At 29.3% G+C, this 23,086-nt stretch overlaps 1 protein-coding gene across 6 annotated transcripts in view; it reads right to left on the bottom strand.

Annotated features, from left to right (window-relative positions):
* LOC105850856 (zinc finger protein weckle) overlaps window positions 1-23,086 on the bottom strand; it is a 58,860-nt gene that overhangs the window by 1,396 nt on the left and 34,378 nt on the right. The window contains exons 5-6 of one of the 6 annotated variants that reach the window (XR_010642549.1): window positions 16,538-16,600; window positions 15,198-15,300 (exon numbers count right to left, since the gene is read on the bottom strand). The exons of 1 other annotated variant lie outside the window; for it this stretch is intronic. Coding sequence is in view for 3 of the 5 variants with exons in the window: in XM_065813795.1 (XP_065669867.1) it covers window positions 15,052-15,300 (249 nt within the window). In the remaining 2 variants the exon portion in view is untranslated. Of the gene's footprint in view, window positions 1-15,050; window positions 15,301-16,537; window positions 16,629-23,086 lie in introns of those variants that run through there. 4 more of the 6 variants (XM_065813797.1, XR_010642550.1, XM_065813795.1 and 1 more) reach the window with 4 other exon arrangements.

Genomic DNA, 23,086 nt, shown 5'->3' on the forward strand with positions numbered 1-23,086 from the left:
TACAGTGGTTTGCCATATTATTAAACTTAGTGAAAAAAATAGACAAATTACCACAAAAACCTTTGCTCCTCACATAATGTTTTTCTCTTTAATTATTTCTTACTTTAGCGAAGTTGCCAAATATGATATTTTATAAATGGCAACATTGCTCATACCTTTAATTTTCATTTTTACCGTATGTTGTCAGTTTAAACAGAATGTTGCATAAAATGGCTGTGTTAAGTGTTTCTTTCTACAAATAAAATTATTGGAATACTTTGTTGAGAAGATTATTTTGTGACTAACATCGTATATTTTATTAATCACAAAGGTGTTTATATCTTAATACTCACATTTTTTAAACAAAAATGTATAAAATTATTTTTTTTATGGATTAGCACACAATCTTATTGAATATTGTCTTCTTTTATTTAGTGATGAGGAGGGCATGTGAAATGTCTCCATGAAAAATAGGTGAAATTCGCAGATTATTAAAAAATACAAGCATGTCGCAACATAAGATAGCTGAGATACGCAACATTTCTCAAAGCGCAGTGAAGAGAGTGAAGCAAAAACTTGATCTTGACATAACTTTAAAATCTACTCGTAAAGGCGCTTGTGGCAAAAAAAGGTTTACAACATCCAGGACTGACAGAAAAGTTAGGGATATTTGTCTACAACAAAGAAAACATAATTTCAACTTATTAACCAAGATTGTTAATGAACAGGTTATTGATATTTACCAACAAACAGTCCAGAGACGTCTTTAAGAATTTGGTTTAACTTGACATCGGCAAGCACGTAAACCAAAGTTAACAACCATAATGGTGAAGAAATATCTAAACTGAGCAAAAAAATATAAAAATTTCAAAGAGGATGACTGGAAAAAAGTAATGCTGAATAAAAACTTTAATTGTAAAGTTTAACTTAATTTTGGTATCTTTTCAAATTTTATTCGTGCGTTTTAAGTTTTTTTTTCAGATTAGAGCATTTTTCAAGTCATAAGTGAAAAAATCAAGTTTTGTTAGAATAGTGGGTAAAAAATTTCATTCAGATTGCATTGTGCCAACCGATAAGCATCCTACATCTGTAATGGTGTGGTCAGTATTTAATTTTTAAGGTATTGTAAGGCTGCATATAGTAAAAGGGACAATGAGACAAGATCAGTATTGGGAAATATTTAATGATAGACTAATACCACAGTTGGCACAATGGTTCTCAAATAAAAAAATGCATTTTTATGCATGATGGTTAAAATCGTTACAAAGTTTTCGAAAGAAAAAATCATTAATATCATTGGATTGGTAAAAAAAATTATCTGGATTTAAATCCAATTGAGAATGTACGATAGCTGCTCAAGCAGAAAATGGCCAAAAGCACAATAACAACGAAGCAGGAGTTGATTGAAAAGCTAATATATGTGTGGGGCTACAGTGAATAACTGCAAACAATTGTTAAAAATTGTGTTTTGAGTATGCCACGGCGCATACAAAGCGTAATTGCAGCTAAGGGACATCATACAAAATATTAGATATTTATTTTTTCATGATTTTTTTAAATTATTTTCCATTTATTATCTGTTAAATATTTGTAATTGTTTTTAAAAAACATTTATTTTTATTTATCCATAGTAAAATGTCCTTAAACTATAAATAATAATTCACGAAAATCAAATTAATGACATTTTGAAATAAGGCACAAGGTTTATCAAATGAAGATTATTAACGATTGCACAGAATGAGGAATAGCACTTATAACATCCAAACATTATGAAAGATGAAAACCAAAAGCAGTTTCTTCTTTGATTGGTTGATCTTCAACAGAAGGAATTTCCAGTAGCATCAAATTCTGCCCTGGTGAAGATGACTGTTGATGATAGATAACTGATTTTTGATTACCTAGTGCATATTAGTAGTATGTAGTACACAAAAAACATTGTACGAAATATTTATTTAACAGTATTGTTTTTAAACAATAAACATCAATAGTCCACATAATTAAATAAAAAACTAATATAAAATAATAAATTGAAAACTTTTTTTTCTTTACACCAAAAATGTGACAAAACATGGCAACCCCAAAATACGAGTTAACATTTCTTAGCCTTGGGCAAGAAAATTTTAGTGGGGTGGGGGCAGGACCCTGCTGCCTCCCCTAAAAAATTGCTTTTGATCAAATTTAATCCTATTTCATAGTTAAAATGTCTGTTAAGTTAATTTACTAAATATATAATATTAAATTATTAAATATACTATATTATAAATTTGATAACTTTCAATTGCATTTTGTAGATCATCTCCTTGTTCAATATACTGTGAAAGCTTTTCACATGCTGGTACCATTTTTACTATAGATGTATAATTCACTTTAATGTTGTACTTATTACGTATGGTTCACATATTCTTTTGGCTATATGAGGTCTTTTAAAGCAGTTACAGACTAAAGATTGGAATTGAACTGTATCTTAACTTTATCTTTATCCAGACTGCGATCTTTTGGCCTGATCAAATGTCTATTGTGACTGAAACATGATCTATATCACTCAATCATGTCTTCAGTTTGGAACATTTTTCCATGATAAGACACTATTTTTGATGTCAATTTTCTGTCACAAACAGAGTTGTACTCTGATCTACTATTACCTCGGTATTATCATCAACAAATCTTAAAAAGAAACAAAAACATTTTTTTTTTAATTTTACACAATATACAAAAGCAAGTTGCAGGCGGGATAAAACCGCATTAGTGATAGCTTTCTATTTTTAGTGGTTTTTACAGCACAAGACAGTTTCCCATAAAATGTGCGATTTCAAACATTTGAGTAGGGATAAGAATACTTTTAAACACTTATCTTTTATTTTTTGTGCGAGAATCAAAAAAAATGCAAGTGTCAACTTTTAAACAATGTCAAACCCTCAGTCACTTAATGACATGGTGGGTGCCATGCTACCAAAAATATTTTTCACACAAAGTATATTATTGTAATTCCGGAAAGTTCTAGAACATTTAATGACGTTAGAGATTTAATAGCTTTAATAGTTTTTACCAATAATAATTGTAAATATGTTTTTGCGGTGATTTATGACGGTGTTTTGAAGGATATTTTAGGAAAAGCATAGAGTATATATATTGAGGAAAAATTTGTAAATGGCAGAGTTTTAGTTAGGAGAAAAGATTATCGTTTATTGATTTAATTTATCTGTTTATTGATTTGTTGATTACGAGAAAAAACTACAAGCTAACCGGGCATGGAACCAAGTATGAGATTATTTGATATGTTTGAAACGTATGATGGATGCTGCTGTTTGGATTCAACGAACGAAAGTGATTGCTGAGATTCAGAACTTAAAGCTTGAATTACTTTTTCCGATTCTTCTCAGAGAAGCTGCTTATGCAGTGTACGATGCTTTAACCGCGGAAGATAAAAAAGATGTTGTGGAAGTCGACCGTGTGTTATTAGCGGCGTTTTCTGTAGATGCCTATACTGCATATGAACTGTTTACAAAACGAAAATTATGTGACGGAGAAAAAGCCGACGTGTTTTTGGCTGATTTAAGACGATTAGCCTATCTTGCTAAATTATCAGAGGAGTCTGTGCGTTTGGCGTTTGTTGTGGGTTTGTCAGAAATTTTATCATCAAGATTTCGAGCCGTAATGGACCCGATTGATATGTTACCCAGAGTGAGAGCAGACTATGAAAACGAACTACAGGATTGGATTGATTGGAAGTGGCTGTTAGAGTATGACGAAAATGAATTGGGGCTGCCCAAAGGGCAGATTCCTTTAATGGCTGTCATTCAGAGAAACAAAGACCACAAAATCCGACCTGTTCTGGACTGGAGAGAAGCTAACGATTTCATTGAGACATACACGAGAGATGCAGATGTGTGTGTCGAAAAGCTTAGAAAATGGAGAAGAATGGGTAACAAACCAGCAATTATTGATTTACGCAAGGCTTATCTTCAACTAAAAACTGATAAATCTCTTTGGCCCTTCCAAACAGTGGTGTTTCGAAATAAAAGGTATTGTTTGACACGACTTGGTTTAGGATTGAACGTTGCGCCAATGATCATGAAACCCGTTGTGAGTGCCGTCATTGATCAAGACGAATTAGTGAAGAGTGGAACGTCCGCTTATGTTGACGACATTTTCGTAGACGAAAGTGTGGTGAGTCTTGATTATGTCAAGAGGCATTTTTTAAAATATGGTTTAGAAAGTAAAGAAGGTGAGCAGATTGGTAATGATGGAGTTCGTGTGTTAGGTTTGTGTGGTCGCAAGGTTGGTAACAAACTGATGTGGTCCAGAGGGAATCAAGTTGATGCTATCTCGCAAAAGTTAACCAGGAGAGTTGTGTTTTCAATCTGTGGACAGTTGGTAGGACATTTACCCGTGTGTGGTTGGCTGCGAGTGATTTGTAGTCTCTTGAAGAGGAAAGCTGTCAGCCTGATGAAGGGTTGGGACGATGAAATTTGTGATGAGAACATTAAGTGGGTGCTTAAAGAAGTATTTGCTGAGGTGGAACGTTGCGAGCCTGCTTGTGGTGATTGGGCTGTGTGTGGTGATGAGGGAAAAGTGTGGTGGTGAGGGAAAAGTGTGGGTTGATGCCAGTTCTTTAGCGATGGGTGCTCTTATTCAAGTTGGGGAAACTACTGTGGAGGATGCAACATGGCTGCGAAAAGAAACGTCTGATATTCATATAAACATGGCAGAATTAGACGCTGTGATACGTGGAATGAATATGGCTCTGATGTGGAAGCTGAAGAAAGTGACTGTTTTTACCAATTCCGTGACAGTATTCCACTGGGTTTCTGACGCCCTTACAGGAAAATCAAGGTTGAGATCAAAAGCGACGGGTGAAATGCTGATTCGAAGAAGACTGAGCGTGTTGCAACAGCTAATTGAAGAATACAATGTTAGCGTTGAGGTAAAACTCATTCCTTCTAAAGATAATTGGCTGACGCATTAACAAGAGTTCGCAGCAGATGGCTTAACAAACTGACTGTGCCAGAGTGTCGGAATAGTTGTATGGGAATCGTAGCTACGAAGGCTGAATCTATTTCCGATATACACCAAAGAACTGGACATTTCGGAGTGAATCGAACGTTAAACTTTGTTCGTAAAGCAATTCCGACTGCTACTGAAAACAATGTTCGAAATGTGATAAAAAGTTGCGAACCATGTCAGTCAATAGATCCAGCACCAATACGGTGGGAAAAAGGGAAATTGGATGTTGAAGGAAACTGGGAGAGATTGGCCACGGACATCACGCATTATGGCACTGACTAGTTTTTGAGTCTAATTGATTGCGGACCTTCAAAATACGCGTTGTGGCGACAGTTATCAAGCTCATACGTAAGTCTTGCCATAGTCCGAATACTCCGTCTTATTTTTTGTGAACGTGGAGCACCGTCTGAAATATTGACTGATAATGAGCCGACATTTAAAACTAAAGAGATAAGGAGTTTCCTTAATAGTTGGGGAGTTCAAATTAGATTTAGAGCCGCTTATTATCCTGAAGGAAATGGAATTGTAGAAAGAAACCACCGTACGATCAAGAGAATAGCAGAACGATCGAAAATGTCGATACCGGAAGCACTATATTGGTACAATGTCTCAGCCAACAAAAATGGTGCAAGTCCGATGGACAAAATATACAGTTATACCATTGGTGTGAAAGGATTGGGAAAAGAGAATCTTCCTGCGCAAAATGTCATGAACAAGAGGTTTCGAATAGGCGATAAAGTCTGGCTGAAACCACCAAATGCGAGGTGCTATACAAAGTGGCAACCAGCTACGATAACTCGGAATGCGTCAAAACAAATCGTAGAAGTGAGCGGCATTCCGCGTCATGTGAAACACGTTAGACCTCGAAATGATACTCAGTCCTGCATTATCCCTGATGTGGAAATAGAGATGAATACTGAAACTGGTCTAGAGAACGCTAAAAATCAAGGAGAGCAAGTTAAAGATGAGACAAACGAGGAAAATGTCGAAGCTGAAGATAGACCCCAAGAAATCGACATGCTTTTGCGACGGAGTGGTCGGGAACGGCGCATGCCTTCGAAATACTTTGATTGCTATTTGGATGATCCGTAAGGATCAAGGAGGAGTGTAATTCCGGAAAGTTCTAGAACATTTAATGACATTAGAGATTTAATAGCTTTAATAGTTTTTACCAATAATAATTGTAAATATGTTTTTGCGGTGATTTATGACGGTGTTTTGAAGGATATTTTAGGAAAAGCATAGAGTATATATATTGAGGAAAAATTTGTAAATGGCAGAGTTTTAGTTAGGAGAAAAGATTATCGTTTATTGATTTAATTTATCTGTTTATTGATTTGTTGATTACGAGAAAAAACTACAATTATGCTGGGTCTTAATGGAGGCGAAATTTTATAGAAAGTGTAAAAAATTGCTTTTTAATTAAAATCAATTTTTTTAAAATTATTTTTGGTAATATGACACCCACTGTGTCATTGAGTGACTTGGTGCATTAGATTTTTCAGGAGTTTTCTATGATATTTTCTGTTTAAACATATATTTTCTCCTCTTATTGTAACATGGAGAATAAAAATTAGCAATGAAATTTTTTTATTCCTACTATTGATATTTATTTTGGATGTAATGTTCACATTTGTAGGATTCAAGTAAATTAAACAACTGTTCTGAAAAAGTGCTTCTTGACGTTTTACCACTGCATTACACCTACCAAAATTATATAGCTTAACTTAACATTCTTTGCGAAGCTTCAGATGTCTAATCAAAATGGAAGTCATTGAGTCTCTGCCTGTAATTTTAATTTCAAATGTTTTGCATGTTGTAATTTTTTTTTTTTTGCCTACTACAATAGTTATTGTAATTACTTTTAGTTTCATCTTAACCTTACTAAACAAATGAACAAAAATTTAAGTAAAATACCTTACTTAATTAACAATGCAAATCAGTTCAATGTTCTTAAAGTAAAAAATTAAAAACAAAAACAAATGTTTAACTTTACATTGTTTCATATATATACTTTATTGTTATCTGTGTCATAATAAATACTATATGTGCCATAATAAATACTGGCTTCTATTACCATTAAAATAACTATTAGATTAAAACTGTTATAAAAATGAATTTAAAATAGGGTTTTAAAAGCTGAAATATTTTTTTTACAAATATAAAAAAAGATAATTGTGTTTTTTATTAACATACTGTGCATATGGAGCACAGCATATCAGAGTTTTAGTATGCGTTTTTTGTTTGATAGTTTGAAGTTTCAGTACGTGTTTTTGTAGATATTCAAAAATATAAGTATAAAAACTTCAAAACAGTTATCACTAGTTTGTGTATTTTAAAACCAATTGTTTGAGTATTTTAAAACCAATTGCTTAAGTATTTTAAAACCAATTGTGTGTCTAATTCAACCCTTTACAGGTGAGGGTTGCCGTATGGCAACAAATGGTTTAATGTTACTTAAATCGTATAATTTTTTATCTAGCTCGAATGTTCTTGGTTAAATACGGTATTTAGACTATGCTAACGCAATTAGTAAACAAGATTGGAATTTAGCGGCTTTTTAAATGAAAATCGTTGCCTAGATTGTTGCTACATTTTTTGGAATAAAATAGGTATCTATTTCAGACCATCAAGCAGTGTCAGAACTTTTAGTTTACTATTCTATTTATAGTGAATGTTAATTATAAGAAGTTATTATGTATTTTTACATTATTTGTTTTTTATAAGCTTTGACTGTATGATGCATAACTTCATTAAAAATATTTTGTTGCCATATGACAACTTTGTCCAGTCATGGATATATTTTGTATCAAATCTTATTTTAGATATATCACTACTTTATATCTTTAAAGTAGATAATAATACTCTCATTCCCTATGTTTCCCTATATAAGGGAAGTTTTATCCAATATTATTTATGTTTATTATATCGGCTCTCTCTCTTTTTGGTGAGTGTGTGTGTATTAGGGTGGTTCAAAAAACAACTTTTTTTAAAATAGTCTGCTGCACTTAAGTAAATTTGTTCTATATAATAGAAAAAATTATATAAAAACTTCAAAAATTGATTATTATTTTTGAAGTTTTTATATAATTTCGCTTCTTTTGAGTACCAGGTTGACATACTTTAGAAAAAAATTTTTTTCAAAATATTAGGGACCTGTCAAATTTTAAAGGGTGTTGAGGCACCCCTAAAATTATTTTTTATTCAAAAAAATTTTAAACCTAGTGTTTTTGTATAATATAGAACACATTTAGTTAAGTGCAGCAGACTATTTTAAAAAAAGTTGTTTCTGATCCACCCTAATAAATAAATAAATATATATAGATATATTTTCTTTCTATAGACTATAAATAAATTAAAAAGAAATTAACTACTAAAATTGTTGTTATGGAAAGACAACGTTATCAAAAAATGCGATACACAGTTCAGGATGTTGTAAACTTTGTACTTGAGCCTGGTCATCAGAATTGTTAGAACTCTCTGAAACCTCTGAGGATGAAAACAAAGTTCATCAACCTAAAATTGATTGCGATAATAAAGAAGAAACTGATAATGAAGAAATACATCCAGGTGAAATCAAGATATCAAATTTTAAGCCAGTAAGCAAATAAATAAAAAATTGGTTCTGCACTCTTTCTCTTTGTCTCAAACTAAAATAAATAGGCATACTGACAACCACAAATATTCGTACAAATCGAATAGCAAAGTGCACACTGCTTTCCAAGAAAGATTTAAAAAAACAAGGTTGGGGATCCTTTTCGTATAAAGTAGATTTAAACTCTGGTCTTTTGCTTCTTAAATGATTTGATAACAAATGCGCTCATATGAACTCAACATATTGTTCAGCTAGATGTAATACATCTGGTAATGTCAAACGATGGGATCGAAAATATATTCAAGTACCTTGCCCAGAAGTTGTAAAAGAATACAATTCTGGAACGGGTGATGTTGACTTGGCTGACATGCTTATTAGCTTATATCAAATACCCATGAAAACAAAAAGATGGTACTTACATGTACTTGTTCATTGCATGGATATATGTAAGATAAATGCTTGGTTGCTGTATAGAAGACATGGTAACCAGTTAAATATTTCTCAGCATAGCCAACTTAACCTCCTTCAATTTAACAGTCAAATTGTTTGCATTTTAATAATAAAAAATAAAAAAGTTGACAAACCTATTGGCTGACCAATAAAAAAATTATCAACTAATTTAAATTTAACTATAACACAAAGTCGCAAAGTTCAGGTACCAACATCATAAAATGATATATGATATGATGAATTCGGACATTGGCCAAATCCTCAAACCAATGAAAACAAATGTCGATTGTGCGAGAAAACCGTTTGTATGTCTTGATTAAAATGCAAAGTTTTTTTATGTTTAAGCAATGAAAGAAATTATTTTTATCAGTTTCATAGAAAGTAGGAACTTCTTTTGGAAACTAATTTTAAAGTAAACTAGTGATGGCTAATTAGTGTTGCTTAACTAAAAATAATGATTTAATTTTATATCCTAACCAGTCAAAGTTGCCATATGGCAACAAAAAATATTATTATTGATTATTACACCATACACAAAATGTATCTTTTAAAATAAAAATAAAATTTTTTCTACTATTTATTCTAGTACTGATCTGTAAAGAGTTAAAACCAATTGCTTATGTATTTTAAAACCAATTGCTTATGTATTTTAAAACCAATTGTTTGTGTATTTTTAAACCGACTGCTTGTGTATTTTAAAACCCATTGCTGGTGTATTTTAAAACCCATTGCTGGTGTATTTTAAAATCCATTGCTGATGTATTTAAAAACCAATTGCTTGTGTATTTTAAGACCAATTGTTAAAATTATTCCTATTATACAGAGGCTAAAAATTATTCTTGCCCTACTATTTAATATAAATCCAAAACACCAATAAAAATATGTAAACCAAAAAAAACTACACAAGTAAAATTTGTTCATTAATCAACACTGTGGCTAACTGTCCAAATAAACAATTTTATAAGGTATTTAGCAAACCAGATGATCAAAGAAATAAATTACTAAAAATGTTTTTAAAAACACCTAGAACAGATAAATACATATTGATTTTAATAGAAAAATGACTTATACCCTACTCAAGCACAGGCCAAAAGGGTATAGAAAACAGGGTTGCCCTAAAAGGACGGCAATAAGAAAATATTTATTTTTAAAATAAAATTAATGTAACATGTAAATATTTTAAAATGAACCTTAATAAAAAAGTATAGGAAGTTAAAAAATATTGTTGATAATATGTAACTACAGATATGTAGTTTAGGATAATTAACTACATATTGGCATTTTTAATTAAGTAATGAATCAGGAATTTGGTTTCTGGTTAGGGAAGAACCTTAATGAATGGGACAATTATTGAATGGGACAAAATCAAATTTGCTTAGAAGCATCTACGGTTGGCTATCCAAACTACTGTGGTAAGTAGTGTTTGACACAACCATTCAACAGACCAAATCTTTATTTCTATTATGGTCTAAACATAATGGCATTGGATGTTATTGTGTTTTGAAGAACAAAAAGTAATTTTTAAAAACAATTTTCTGTGTCTGATTTTGCAGCGATTACTAAAGTTATGGAAAATGAAACTCCATTTTTAAACACCCAAATGTCTCTACTTTTTTAATTTGTAAAGCATTTGCGGTTAGGTATTACTGTTTTTAGCCTGTCCTGTCATTTGTGGATATAGTGGGAAGCCTATTGAATGGGACAAAGTATTGATTATTGAATGGGACACTTCCAAACGGCCTGATGAGAAAAAAGCAGAAAAATATATTTCGGCAACTTAGTTATGGTCACACATAATTTTATTTTTAAATACGTTTTAATTTGATGTTAGAATGTGGTTCTAAACAAGTGTGACCAATGCTTTAGCTACAAATTAATATTATGTTCAGAGTAAAGAGAGAACTAAATCTCTATTGAAATTATTTCTTTAGTATTCTTTAAAGTTGTGTCGATCAATAGTTTATTAAACGAAATAAATTTTAAATATTTAATTAGATATGTTGATGTATGATATTTATAATATGTATAAATATGTATAAATGTTTAATTAGATATGTTGTTGATAACAGAGTATTAAAAAGATGGCGAATATTACATATATATATTATATATTATATATATATCATATATATATATATATATATATATATATATATATATATATATATATATATATATATATATATATATATATATATATATATATATATATATATATATATATATATATATATATATATATATATATATATATATATACACACACACACACACATACTTATAATTCCTGTTTGGTAGTTCTTTATTGTATTTATATACATTTATGTATATCTACTTGATTATTTGCATACATCTTCAAATATGTGCTATGGTTTAACTAAATTACAAACTAGGTTAGCCTACAAGTACGGAATTGCATTAAATTCTAACAGTATTCCAGAGTCATGGCACTAAAATAAAATGGCTGGAAAGCAATGGTTGGAAAGTTTTTTGATTCGACATCCAAAATTATCACTACGTAAGCCAGAAAAAGTTAGTCTTGCTCGTGCAACTGCATTTAATGAACATACGGTATCAATTTTTTTTGATAACTTGTCAGAAGTTCAATTAAAATATAAATTCAAACCAGAATGTATTTTTAATGCAGATGAGACAGGATTATTAACAGTAACTGATCCTCCAAAGATTATTTCAATTCGTGGAACTAAGAGGGTATCACAAGCTGTTTCAGCAGAAAGAGGTTAATTGGTGACAATGTTAGCTTTTGTGAATGCTATGGGTAATACAGTTCCACCTGTCTTTATATTTCCAAGAGTAAACTACAAGGATTTTATGATAAGTGGAGCCCCAACAGGAAGCTTAGGGCTGTGTAACTAAAGTGGTTGGATGACAAGTGAGAACTTTTTAGTTGCAATGAAGCACTTTGTTTCCCATGCTAAGCCATCTGTGGATCATCCAGTGCTGTTATTAATGGACAACCACGAAAGCCACATTTCATTTGAAACAATAACATTTGCAAAAGAAAACTTTTTGATTTTATTAACATTTCCACCACACTGCAGTCATGGATTGCAGCCTTTGGATGTTTCGGTGTTTGGTCCTTTTAAATCTTATTTTAGATTGGCTCAGAATGAATGGTTGGCCTCCAATCCAGGGAGAATTATTAACATATATAATTTACCTCAGCTAGCATGCAGAGCATATAATATGTCATTCACAATAAAAAAATGCTTGCAGTGGATTTTCTAAATGTGGGATCTATCCACACACAGACATCAGGGTAAAAGTACTATATTAACTAAAACTCCAGAAAAGACGGTAGATAAGAAGAAAATTTTTGAAACTGGCAAAATTAACACACAAAATCGAAAAAGAAAAATTGACCTCAATAGAGTGAAAGAAACAGAAAACTCTGATGCAGATTTTTTAATTGTCATCTGTAAAAAATGAACCCGTAAACCAACAACAACAAAATACTTGCAAAATATGCAAATGCAACTGCAAAAATTTCTTTGGGCCTGCTTGGATTCAGTGTTTTACTTGTCAATGGTGGATATGTGGTAATTGTAATAATAACAGCAAAAGCGTTATTATGAATGCGAACTATGTGAAGTTGACTGTTAATATTTTCTACACTTTCTTTGATTTATTGGTTTTTATTTCATGTACTTTGCAACAATAATTGTTGATTTTTGTATTTTGGTTAAACATAAATAAAATGAATTTTTTAAAAATCTAATAAGATGCTTTGTTATTGAGTTTTTTGAAAGTAAACTAGATACTTTATATGGTATAAAGTTGTTTATTTATTTCTAATTAATAATTTAGCATAGCGATGCTGTAGGCAACGACTCATTTCCCTATTGGAAATGTTTCATTACTGGGAATTATATCCAAATATTTAAACAACGCTTTTTGTTTTACTAAAAGCAATTATTCGTGTTTTTAATATACATATATTTTTTAATAAAATTATTTTAGGTTTGTCAATATATGCGGACATTCTACTATATTTATAGCTTTTTCGGGCTCCCTAATCGTAGAAACTACCCATACTGCTCGACTGCCTTGAAACTTACTTAGGACCTCTCTTCTTTTATTAATTTTTTAGATTTGTCCCATTCAATAATTTTTTTTTGTCCCATTCAATGAGTAGTTCTTAATGAATGGGACAAATGCCATGGTCCAATAAAATTCTCTTTTTATCAATACCATATCAATGCTGTATGTCTATATCTAAAAATTATTCAGAAATTTTAAATTCACTTGTTTTTGTTATATATAAAGCATGCCGATAATCATGCAGAAGCTGTTCTCTAATAAATTTAACGAATGTAAGCATGCAAGTCTGATTGCATGGTTTATATTGTTAATTATCTTGTACAGAGTTTTTTTAATGATAAATGAAATAAACAGATGTTTTGAGGTGTTGAAAAGAAATTTAAAGTTGATGTTTTTATAACCATAATCAGATATGAGCAACAATCCAATGTTGAAAATTTCTATCAATAACCACTCTAACATGCACAGAAGAACTGATTAACAGTTTTTTTTTATCAATAACCACTCTAACAAGTACAGAAGAATTGAGTGACAGTTTTTTAACAATAACAACTTTAACAGGTATAGAACTCAGCAACAGTTTTTTAAAAACCTGAACTGAAATGAAAATATAAACATGTTAGAGACAAATAAAAAGAAAATATAAACATGTTAGAGACAAATGAAATGAAAGTATAAACATGTTAGAGACAAATGAAATGAAAATATAAACATGTTAGAGACAAATGAAAGTAAAATAATTATTTTGAGTTTGTAACTCACTTCTTTATTGCGTTGTTGCAATAACACAAAACAACCCTTAGAGTTAACGGAAATTATATCAGCAGTCATTGGTGACAAAAAAAGCTTGCTTATCTACAAATCTGTAACATATTTCCTTTATAATTAGCAATCCAGAATTTACATATTCCTTCTTTGTCCCTTTGGTGTTATTATGTTAATATCCAGTCAGCTAGGTTATAACTCTACAATCTCGTACTAACATATCAACATAAACTCTAATAAAAAATATTAGACCCAACACTACTAGACCCAACCACTACTAAATTTCCTCTTTTTGTTTGCATTTTTTTAAATACCTGATTTTTATGCTTTCTGATTAACATTAAAAGAAAAATCTTTATAAAAAAGTGCTACTAACATGGTTTTTGATATGACAGGTAAATTAAAGAAGGTTAAAGTTTTTTAACTAAAATACTTCTTTTTGTCAAAATTTAAAAAATCCTAAGAGCTGCTAGAGTCTGAGGGCTATGGTTTACTCGCAAAATATGGCTCTAATAATTCTTCCTCTACCTTGAGCACATTTGCAACACAAACAATAATTAGTCTCAAACTACAGGCAAGGCTGTTTTGTTGATGGCTTATTGAAGTAATTTGCTTAAATCCAATTTCAAAACACTCCATTTTTTCATGCTTAGTTAATTTCCACCTTGTTCTGCAACACATTTTTAAAACCAATTAAAATCCATTTCATAAAATTGTGCTCTTATTATTAATTCTTTTTATTATTCTGCAATTAAACAAATCATTTACATAGAGCAGATCCTATAGTTAACTAACATTTTCAACTTTGGAACATAAAAGACAAACAAAACTAATTTTAAAGTATATTTTGGCCTGATACACCCTAGAATTTAGACACCTTTAAAACAAAACTTAAAAAAGTAACTTTTTAATGTGTAGACAATTTAAGTTTCATAAAACAAGTCTCTCAGCTGATGTGCTAGATTATACATCCAGTAAATAAAGCATCTTACTTTAAATTTAATACTAAAAAGTTGATTTATTTAACTGAAGTTAATATTAAAAATAAATTAGGAATTTTTGAAGTTTTTTTGCCTTCTGAATTTATTATTTTTTCATCTAAGGCCACATTTTATATCAATTATGTAAATGACATATACAAAGTATTATAACTACGTAAAACTTTCCAGAAACACAAACAAACAAAAAATTTCACCTCAATTTATATTGTGTTTTTTAGCCATATGCTTGATCAACTGAATTTTCTGTGCAAAACTTAAGTTACAAATTTCACATTGAAAAGGTTTAACATCCATATGAGTAATAAAATGTGCTTTCCAATTTCCTTTGAGTTTGTAATTCATTTCTTTATTGCAACTACGGCACAAGAAAACAATGCGACAATGAGGATTCTCATTTTCCCAAGAGACAACAAAACCCTCTAAAGTCGAGCTGCTCAAAGCTCCCTAAAACACATATCCTTTTCAATTAATTATTTATAATTGGCCGCCATTGCCTAGTGAACATATCAAATTTTCCATTAGTTTAATTACAACATAAGAAACAAATTTACATATTTATCCAATAAATTGTCAGTTATAAAAATTTTTTAAAACCAGCATATCTATAATTAACATAATCAACAAAATGAATATCCATTTTGTTATTTTAATCATTTAAAAAACTGTGTTTATATCAAAATTTTGTTTTGATTTTACAAATATTAAAATGGAGTTATAATATAGATAGAATATTGTAGTTTTAAAAAATACATTAGTTTTTTTTTTAAATATTTTTGTGGTAATAATTTACATTTATGACAACAACATAATGTAATTTTAAGATTATCAAAATATTATTTTAGTAGTAATCTGAATTAAAAAACAAATTTCGATTTTAGGATACCAATTATTGTGAACCTAGTCCAGTAAGTAAGGTTACCAGGGACAAACCCAGATATATTTTGGTATTGCTTGTGCAGAATTAAAACAAAAGTGCACTCAAAATTATTTACAACTTTTTGTTTTTATTTTAAATGTAGTACTTTGCAGCCTTGAAATTTTTTTTATTATTCTATTAATCAAAGCAAGTTTAGTATATTTTACGTTTTATTGAATCAATAAAGTACCATATACACTTTTTATTAAATTTTCTTTATATAATCTGTATAAACTCATCAAAAAAACAACTGATTTTGTTAAAATTGCAACTTTTTTTTCAACTTAAAAGCTGATGTGTTCTTATGGGAAATAAGATTTTTATTTATTTTATTATTTAAAATAATAAAATGGCCATTTACTTAAAATCCTATTGCACAAAGAATACTACAAAAAGTTATACATTATAGAATCATATTTATATTATATTTTACTAAGGAGAAATATAAATTAAACATTAAAAATGCTTTATTTATATTTCTCTTTGGTAAAAAATCTCCTTGGTTTAATTTATTTTACAATAAAAATGTTTAATTTATATTTCTCCTTGGTAAAATGTAATATAAATACGATTTTATAATGCAAAACCTTTTGTATTACTCTTTGTAAAATAGCATTTTAAGTAAATAGCAATTTCAATAATTTAAATAATGAAATAAACAAAAATAAGATTTCAAAATTTAATAATAACATTGTATTTGTGCTGAAATAAGTTAACATTTGAATAAATGACTTTGCAGTGCTAATAAATTTTTGAATGAATTACCTTTATTTTATTACTTAACCCTTTGTGACAACAGATCCGCACTGCGATCCATTAAATCTGTTTCTAAATGACAAGTAAATTGCACAGCAATCTAAAAACAATTTTGAATTATCCTAAACATATATAAGGATTGGAGAGAAATTCAAATATGCATCTGAAATGCAAACGATATCTTAGGTCAATACTTTAAACCACATTAATTGCATTTATAACTCACTAAAAATAACTTTTAAAAATAGTTAAAAAAAGAAACATTTACCAAGACATAAATACTTGATATTTGTTTATTAATAGTTGTGGAAAAAGTGATGCTAATATTGATCTTGGTGACTCAAGTGATTCTAAAAGTATTTTAGAATGTGTAGGCAAATAATTGTTAGCTTTGTCTGAGTATTTACTGGCTCAAAGGTTTTACCCTCACCATCCCTCTTCTTATTTTATAACAAAAATGCAGAGTCCCAAAATGGACCCTGGATTTGAAAGTCACAAAATGATTATTTCTTTCTGGCTTTTGGTATCCAGGAGCTCTAAAAATGTAAAAAAGCTTATGTACAACTTTTGGGAAAGAAGTTAAACTATTTAGGTTAAAGGAACAAGCGGATAAATTTAGAACCTGAAGTCCATATATATAATGGAAGCAAGGACTCTAAGCTAAAAAGCAATAGGTTATAAGTCAAAAAACTTCAATTTTTCTTATCGCAGTATCTATTAGTGGTAAATTTTAAAAAAACTACCGCCTGGTAAACTTTGTAACTTATTAAAAAGAAAGACAATATTATTTGTTGAATAAAACAATATTCAAAATGTATTAAAAGCTTCATTTTATCACATGTAATATAGCTGTGTACACTTTGTGAAATTTTTTTAATCTAGGGATGTACCAGATATATAGGGGTGTTAATAGGGATGTTAATAAAAGGTGTGATAATAGGAATGTAATAATAATAAGTGTGATAATAGGGATGTTAGTAATGATAATAGGTGTGATAATAAGGATGGTTATTTTATCTAGGGATGTACCAGAATTCTGACCGGAATTTGAGATATTTATTAATTAATTCAGATGGAATTACAGTATTTTAGGATGGAATGATAGAATTTATTTTTGAAGAATGTGGCACAGATTGTGTTAACTTAATTAAAAAAATGATTGTCCTACATGGCAATTAATAACTATAAGTAAACCTAGGTAAAAAATACAAATTTCTAAACGAAAACAATGTAATTTCATTTGCAATAATCAATTATGTAAGGTTTTCTTGAAGTATAGGAATATTGTGATACAATAAGAGTTGCTCTCCAGTTTTGGGCAACAAACTAGCTCTTTTTTCATCAAAAATGCTATCTGACTCTAAGAACAGTCTATTTTTAAATGTTATTTTAAATAGTTAAAAAAGAAAAAAAAAAAGGATGCCTATTACAGTATATATAAAAAGAAAGTAATAATTTAAAATATAAATATTTTGCAGGTTAAAACTATCAATACATAAAATTATAAAAACAAATAAAAACAACATATTAGAATAAAACAAAGATCAACTTGATGAATTATGTTATATATATATTTATATTATAGGCTATAAATATATGAATAGGTAAATGTTAAAAGAGCGAATATATAATAGGGCTGAAGTCCAGACTTCAGCCTATTTAGCAAAAAACAACAAGCTCTTTGCTAAAGACAGCGGAACAAACATAACCTCACTTTTTGTTATGATTTTACAACAGTGTGGTGAATAAAGTTGATCATTTTAAGAGTTATTTAAGTTGATTAACTGCTTTTTTAAATGGGTGATAGTGGTAGTGAGTCTGATCATACAAGTTCTAAAAAAAAGTGGAGAAACCCAGATGTTTATAAAAGGAACAAGATTAAGAAATCTAGGTTTACTGGTGTGACATGTGACAAAAAGTTGATGCAAAATCTATCAGAGAATAGGAAGTGTCTGGGACCCCAGCTAAAAATGAGACTTTTTGCAAATCCGGCAAAATAATATGATTTAGCAGGGGTTAATAGCCGGGGATAGAAAAATAAATTATAATTCTTTATATATTATAATTTCATGCTTACATTTACTATTTATTAAATACTGGCATATATTTATATATTTTAAAATTCTAATTTTCTTTCAACAAGCTTGCAAGCAACTACTATTAAGTTATGAGTTACTTTAAAATAGAGGATAGATTAAAAAGCTAGGAAACGATTAACTGAAGACTTAAAAAGTTGTAGGTTGTATAAAAAAGGAAAACATGAAGATGGGTAAGAGTTATAAGATTTTTAAGTTGTGCAAGGAAAAAACTGGATTAATAAACATTTTTATAGAATGAAGGGACAGATACAGTAAAGGGATGCAACTTGTTGAATAAGAAGCCAAGCAAGAATGAGTTTTGGTTTATCGAGATGATAGTAATAGAGATGATAGCTCGTTTGAGCATTGACCATGATTAGAGAAATAGCATAAAAGAGGAAGGCTAAAGCCTGATGATAATGATGATGATTATGATAATTATGATGATGATGGTAATGATGATTATGATGATCATGTTGATGATAATAATGTTTATATATGCATATAAATACAAAATATAACATGAATTTTGAATAAAAAATAAACTTTAGGATGTTTATGTGTTTATGCAGCCCCAATCACAAACCTGGCCCCGGTCAAATATCAACACCGGTCACTATCAGAGAACCACACAAGTAAGAGATGCGGTAGAGTATGCAAATAGTTCTTAATTTAACAATAAGCCTATGCCATAATAATATATTGACTAAGACAACTTTGATAATGCATGAATGAAGTTCTACAGCTAGTTCAATACAAAAGATGAGCAGAATTTATTTTTGCGCGGTTTAATTGATGTTATGGACATTGGGAGGAAGAGGCCTGGTTTAAGAGACAGCAAGAGAAAAAGTTGTTTCTTTAAAAATAAATATAAAAAAAAGTTTGCTTTTGAGGTGAAAAAAAATTATTAAACCATTAATAAAAGTTTACTAAAGAGGTTGAGCAGTTTGTTTTAATTTCTTGAGAGTTCACATTGTTGGACTTCGGCCCTTTTATTATTTACAAATTCATATATTATATAGCCACAATGTTGAGGTGCAGGCTTTCACTTTAATCTTGAAGGTAAAAAATGACAAATATAACTTTTGTTCCGGCCAGAATTTTATCAACAATTCCGGCAAATCTGGTTCCTGCCAAAATTTAAAATTTCTTTTCTGGTATACTCCTAGTTTAATCTGACTTTTCTTTTAACACAACTTGAGATCAAGTCTATTTTATGCAAATGTGATGAGAAAAGTTTTACTTTTCTCATCACATTTGCATAAAATAGACTTGATCTCAAGTTGTGTTAAAGACACCAGATTATAGCATACAAATTGTAAAATAAACATTTGAAACTAAAACCATTTCAAAATTTACAACATGAAAAAAAGATATCTGGTTTTAGAAAAAGATAAAGTCACTATTAAAAATAATATTGAGACAAAATATCAGGACTGTCGCTAGACTGGTGCAGTCGATACACCGCACAGGTGTCATTGAGTGTAAATTGTAAAAAATGTGTAAACTTAAAAAAAAACACAAAGCCTAAAATAAAAAAAATTGGTAGTAGGTTACCTTAAATTTTTACTTTTTGATCCCCATTCAATACAACAGGGTCTTGCTTATCTTGCATTGGGCCTCTGCATTTTAACTATTGCCCTTAAATGAGATAAGTTCATTATTTTGGAAATCCAAAACAAAAAATATGAAACAAGCATTACATTTTGTTTTCATTTCGTTTTTAGTGGAATATTGAGAGACCTGTTGTGAAAGGATGTATTGAAGTTAAGGTATAGTCAAAAATGGTTGGTTGCTTGAATACTAGATTCCATATCCTGTTTTCAACCCCTGAGTTGATTTGGAAAATGCCTAAGTGCTCAAAGCAAGTAATACCTTGCTGATTAAGTTAAAGTTGTTGAGATAACTCAATAAGTGCAAATCCCTCAAATGCTTTGAGTTTCTTAGGGACTCCCTGTTTATTATCCTCGCCCAATACCCCTAAAAATCAAAAAGTGATCAGTGATATTTCTGCCTCTGAGGAACAAGCAGATAGTGACCTGAATATAGAATTCAAGACTGAAGAGGATATTTATGAGGAAACATCTAGTGACATAAATATGGAATTTAATAGCGAAAAAGAAAATTATGAAATAATTCAATCAACTATCTGATAGTATTTCGTAGCCATAGAAACTTGTGAGAATCAGAGGTGCATGTGATTTAAATGCTTGTGTTGATAACAATAAATCACATAAACTGATTGGTGGTTATGTTGTTCTTGATTAAAATGAATAACAGTTAAAATGAAAGTGTGTTGACACTGATAATGAGCAAGAGGATGATAATTTTGAATTCGTTTTAACTAAATATCTAGCCAGTATTCTTGAATTTTTTTAAGTTTTTGCTTTTATTTACTTTCAGTTTTATTTACAGTAAATATTAGCAAGCTTTTATTTATTGATGCAATTTTAAAACTTATTGTTGCTGAAAGTAATTAATTTTTAAAGTAATTGATGCAAAAGTAATTGATAACGAAAGTATTGATAACAAAAGTAATTGATAACAAAAGTAATTGATAATGAGAGTAATTGATAATGAAAGTAATTGATAATAAAAGTAGTTGATAATGAAAGTAATTGATAACAAAAGTAATTGATAACAAAAGTAATTGATAACGAAAGTAATTGATAACAAAAGTAATTGATAACAAAAGTAATTGATAAGAAAAGTAATTGATAATGAAAGTAATTGATATCAAAAGTAATTGATAAGAAAAGTAATTGATAATGAAAGTAATTGATAATGAAAGTAATTGATAACAAAAGTAATTAATAGCGAAAGTAATTGATAACAAAAGTAATTAATAGCGAAAGTAATTGATAACGAAAGTAATTGATAACAAAAGTAATTGATAACAAAAGTAATTGATAACGAAAGTAATTGATAATGAAAGTAATAGATTATTAAAGTAATTGATTATGAAAGTAATTGATTATGCAGCCCTCGAAATTAGGAAAAATATGGTCGGTGCAAAAAACTGCCTATTTAAAACTGTTTTAGGTTGGCATCAGGTCAACACAAAATTTAGATCAGTGCTTGATAAATTGACGAACGTGGGAATCGTATAAAAGGGAAAAGTATATAATTGACAGAAAAACAAAACACCAAAAGTTGACGTTTGCTTAAAACTTGTAAAAACGAATGCATCATTTTACCATTTTATTAGAAATTCAAATAAAACATCAACTTTGACAATTTTATTATTATTATAATTAAGAGTTGATAAAACTTTTGCATTAAAAAGTTCATATTTTGCCATTTTTACTTTTATTCATTTTTATTTTATCATAAAAGTATTTTATTCATTTATATTTGAATAAAACATTCACTTTTCCGTTAGTTTTTCAAAAAAATTTACTTATAGGTTAATTAAAACCTCCAAGTAAATTTTTTTGAAAAACTAACGAAAAAATTAAAATGTGTTTTTTTCAAATTTAATTATTTTATTTAGAATTTAAATAAAACATTCGTTTTGCTGTTTTTAGTTTATACGAAATAGTAAATAAAATTAGGTTTTAAAATTCTGAAGACGCAAAAAAAAACAAAGCCGACCTCAGACATTGCTAGCTGGGCATTGGCAAATGCTGACCCTAATTCTGAGGGTTGATTAAAAAAGTAATTTATTATGAAAGTATTTGATTATGTAAGTAATTAATTATAAAAGTAATTGATAATAAAAGTAATCAATTATGAAAGTAATCAATTATGAAATTAATTGATTGTGAAAAAAATTAATTATGCAAAAAATCAATTACGAAAGAATTTGATAATAAAAGTAATTGATTATGAAAGTAATCAATTACGAAAGTAGTTGATTATGCAAATTTTTTTTGAGAAATCATTAATAAAAGGCTGATAATTCTTACATAAAAATGCTACAGTGATTGAAATAAAAATATTTTTTGGTTTTGTTATTCTAATAGGTGTCATTTGTAAACAAAGTATGAAAATGTGTTAATCTGCTAATGATATTTATTAACCAACCTTTTTAAAATCCATGAGCCCACTCCTATTCAATATAAGCCTTATAATTCTTTAATTTAACAACAACAATGAACCCAGACTCTAATAATCCTAGTTGAGACCAATTGCACAAGGTCAGGCCCTTCATTGTGGTACCCCAAAAATTATAGGATCTTAAAAATAAAGGTTGCAACTAAACTTATCAGTTATCAGGTTGTTTCTGCACTATATTGTTGCTCTAATACAAATTTAGTACTTAACGTGTTATACTAACAGCAAATTTAGTACTTTAAGTTTTATATTAACAGCAAATTTAGTACTTTAAGTGTTGTACCAACAGCAAATTTAATATTTCAAGTGCTATACCAACAGCAAATTTACTATTTTAAGTGTTATAAAAACAGCAAATTTACTATTTTAGGTGTTATACCAACAGCAAATATACTCCTTTAAGTGTTATACCAACAATAAATTT

This window comes from Hydra vulgaris, chromosome 12, assembly GCF_038396675.1.
Source record: "Hydra vulgaris chromosome 12, alternate assembly HydraT2T_AEP".
Classification (NCBI taxonomy): Eukaryota; Metazoa; Cnidaria; class Hydrozoa; order Anthoathecata; family Hydridae; genus Hydra; species Hydra vulgaris.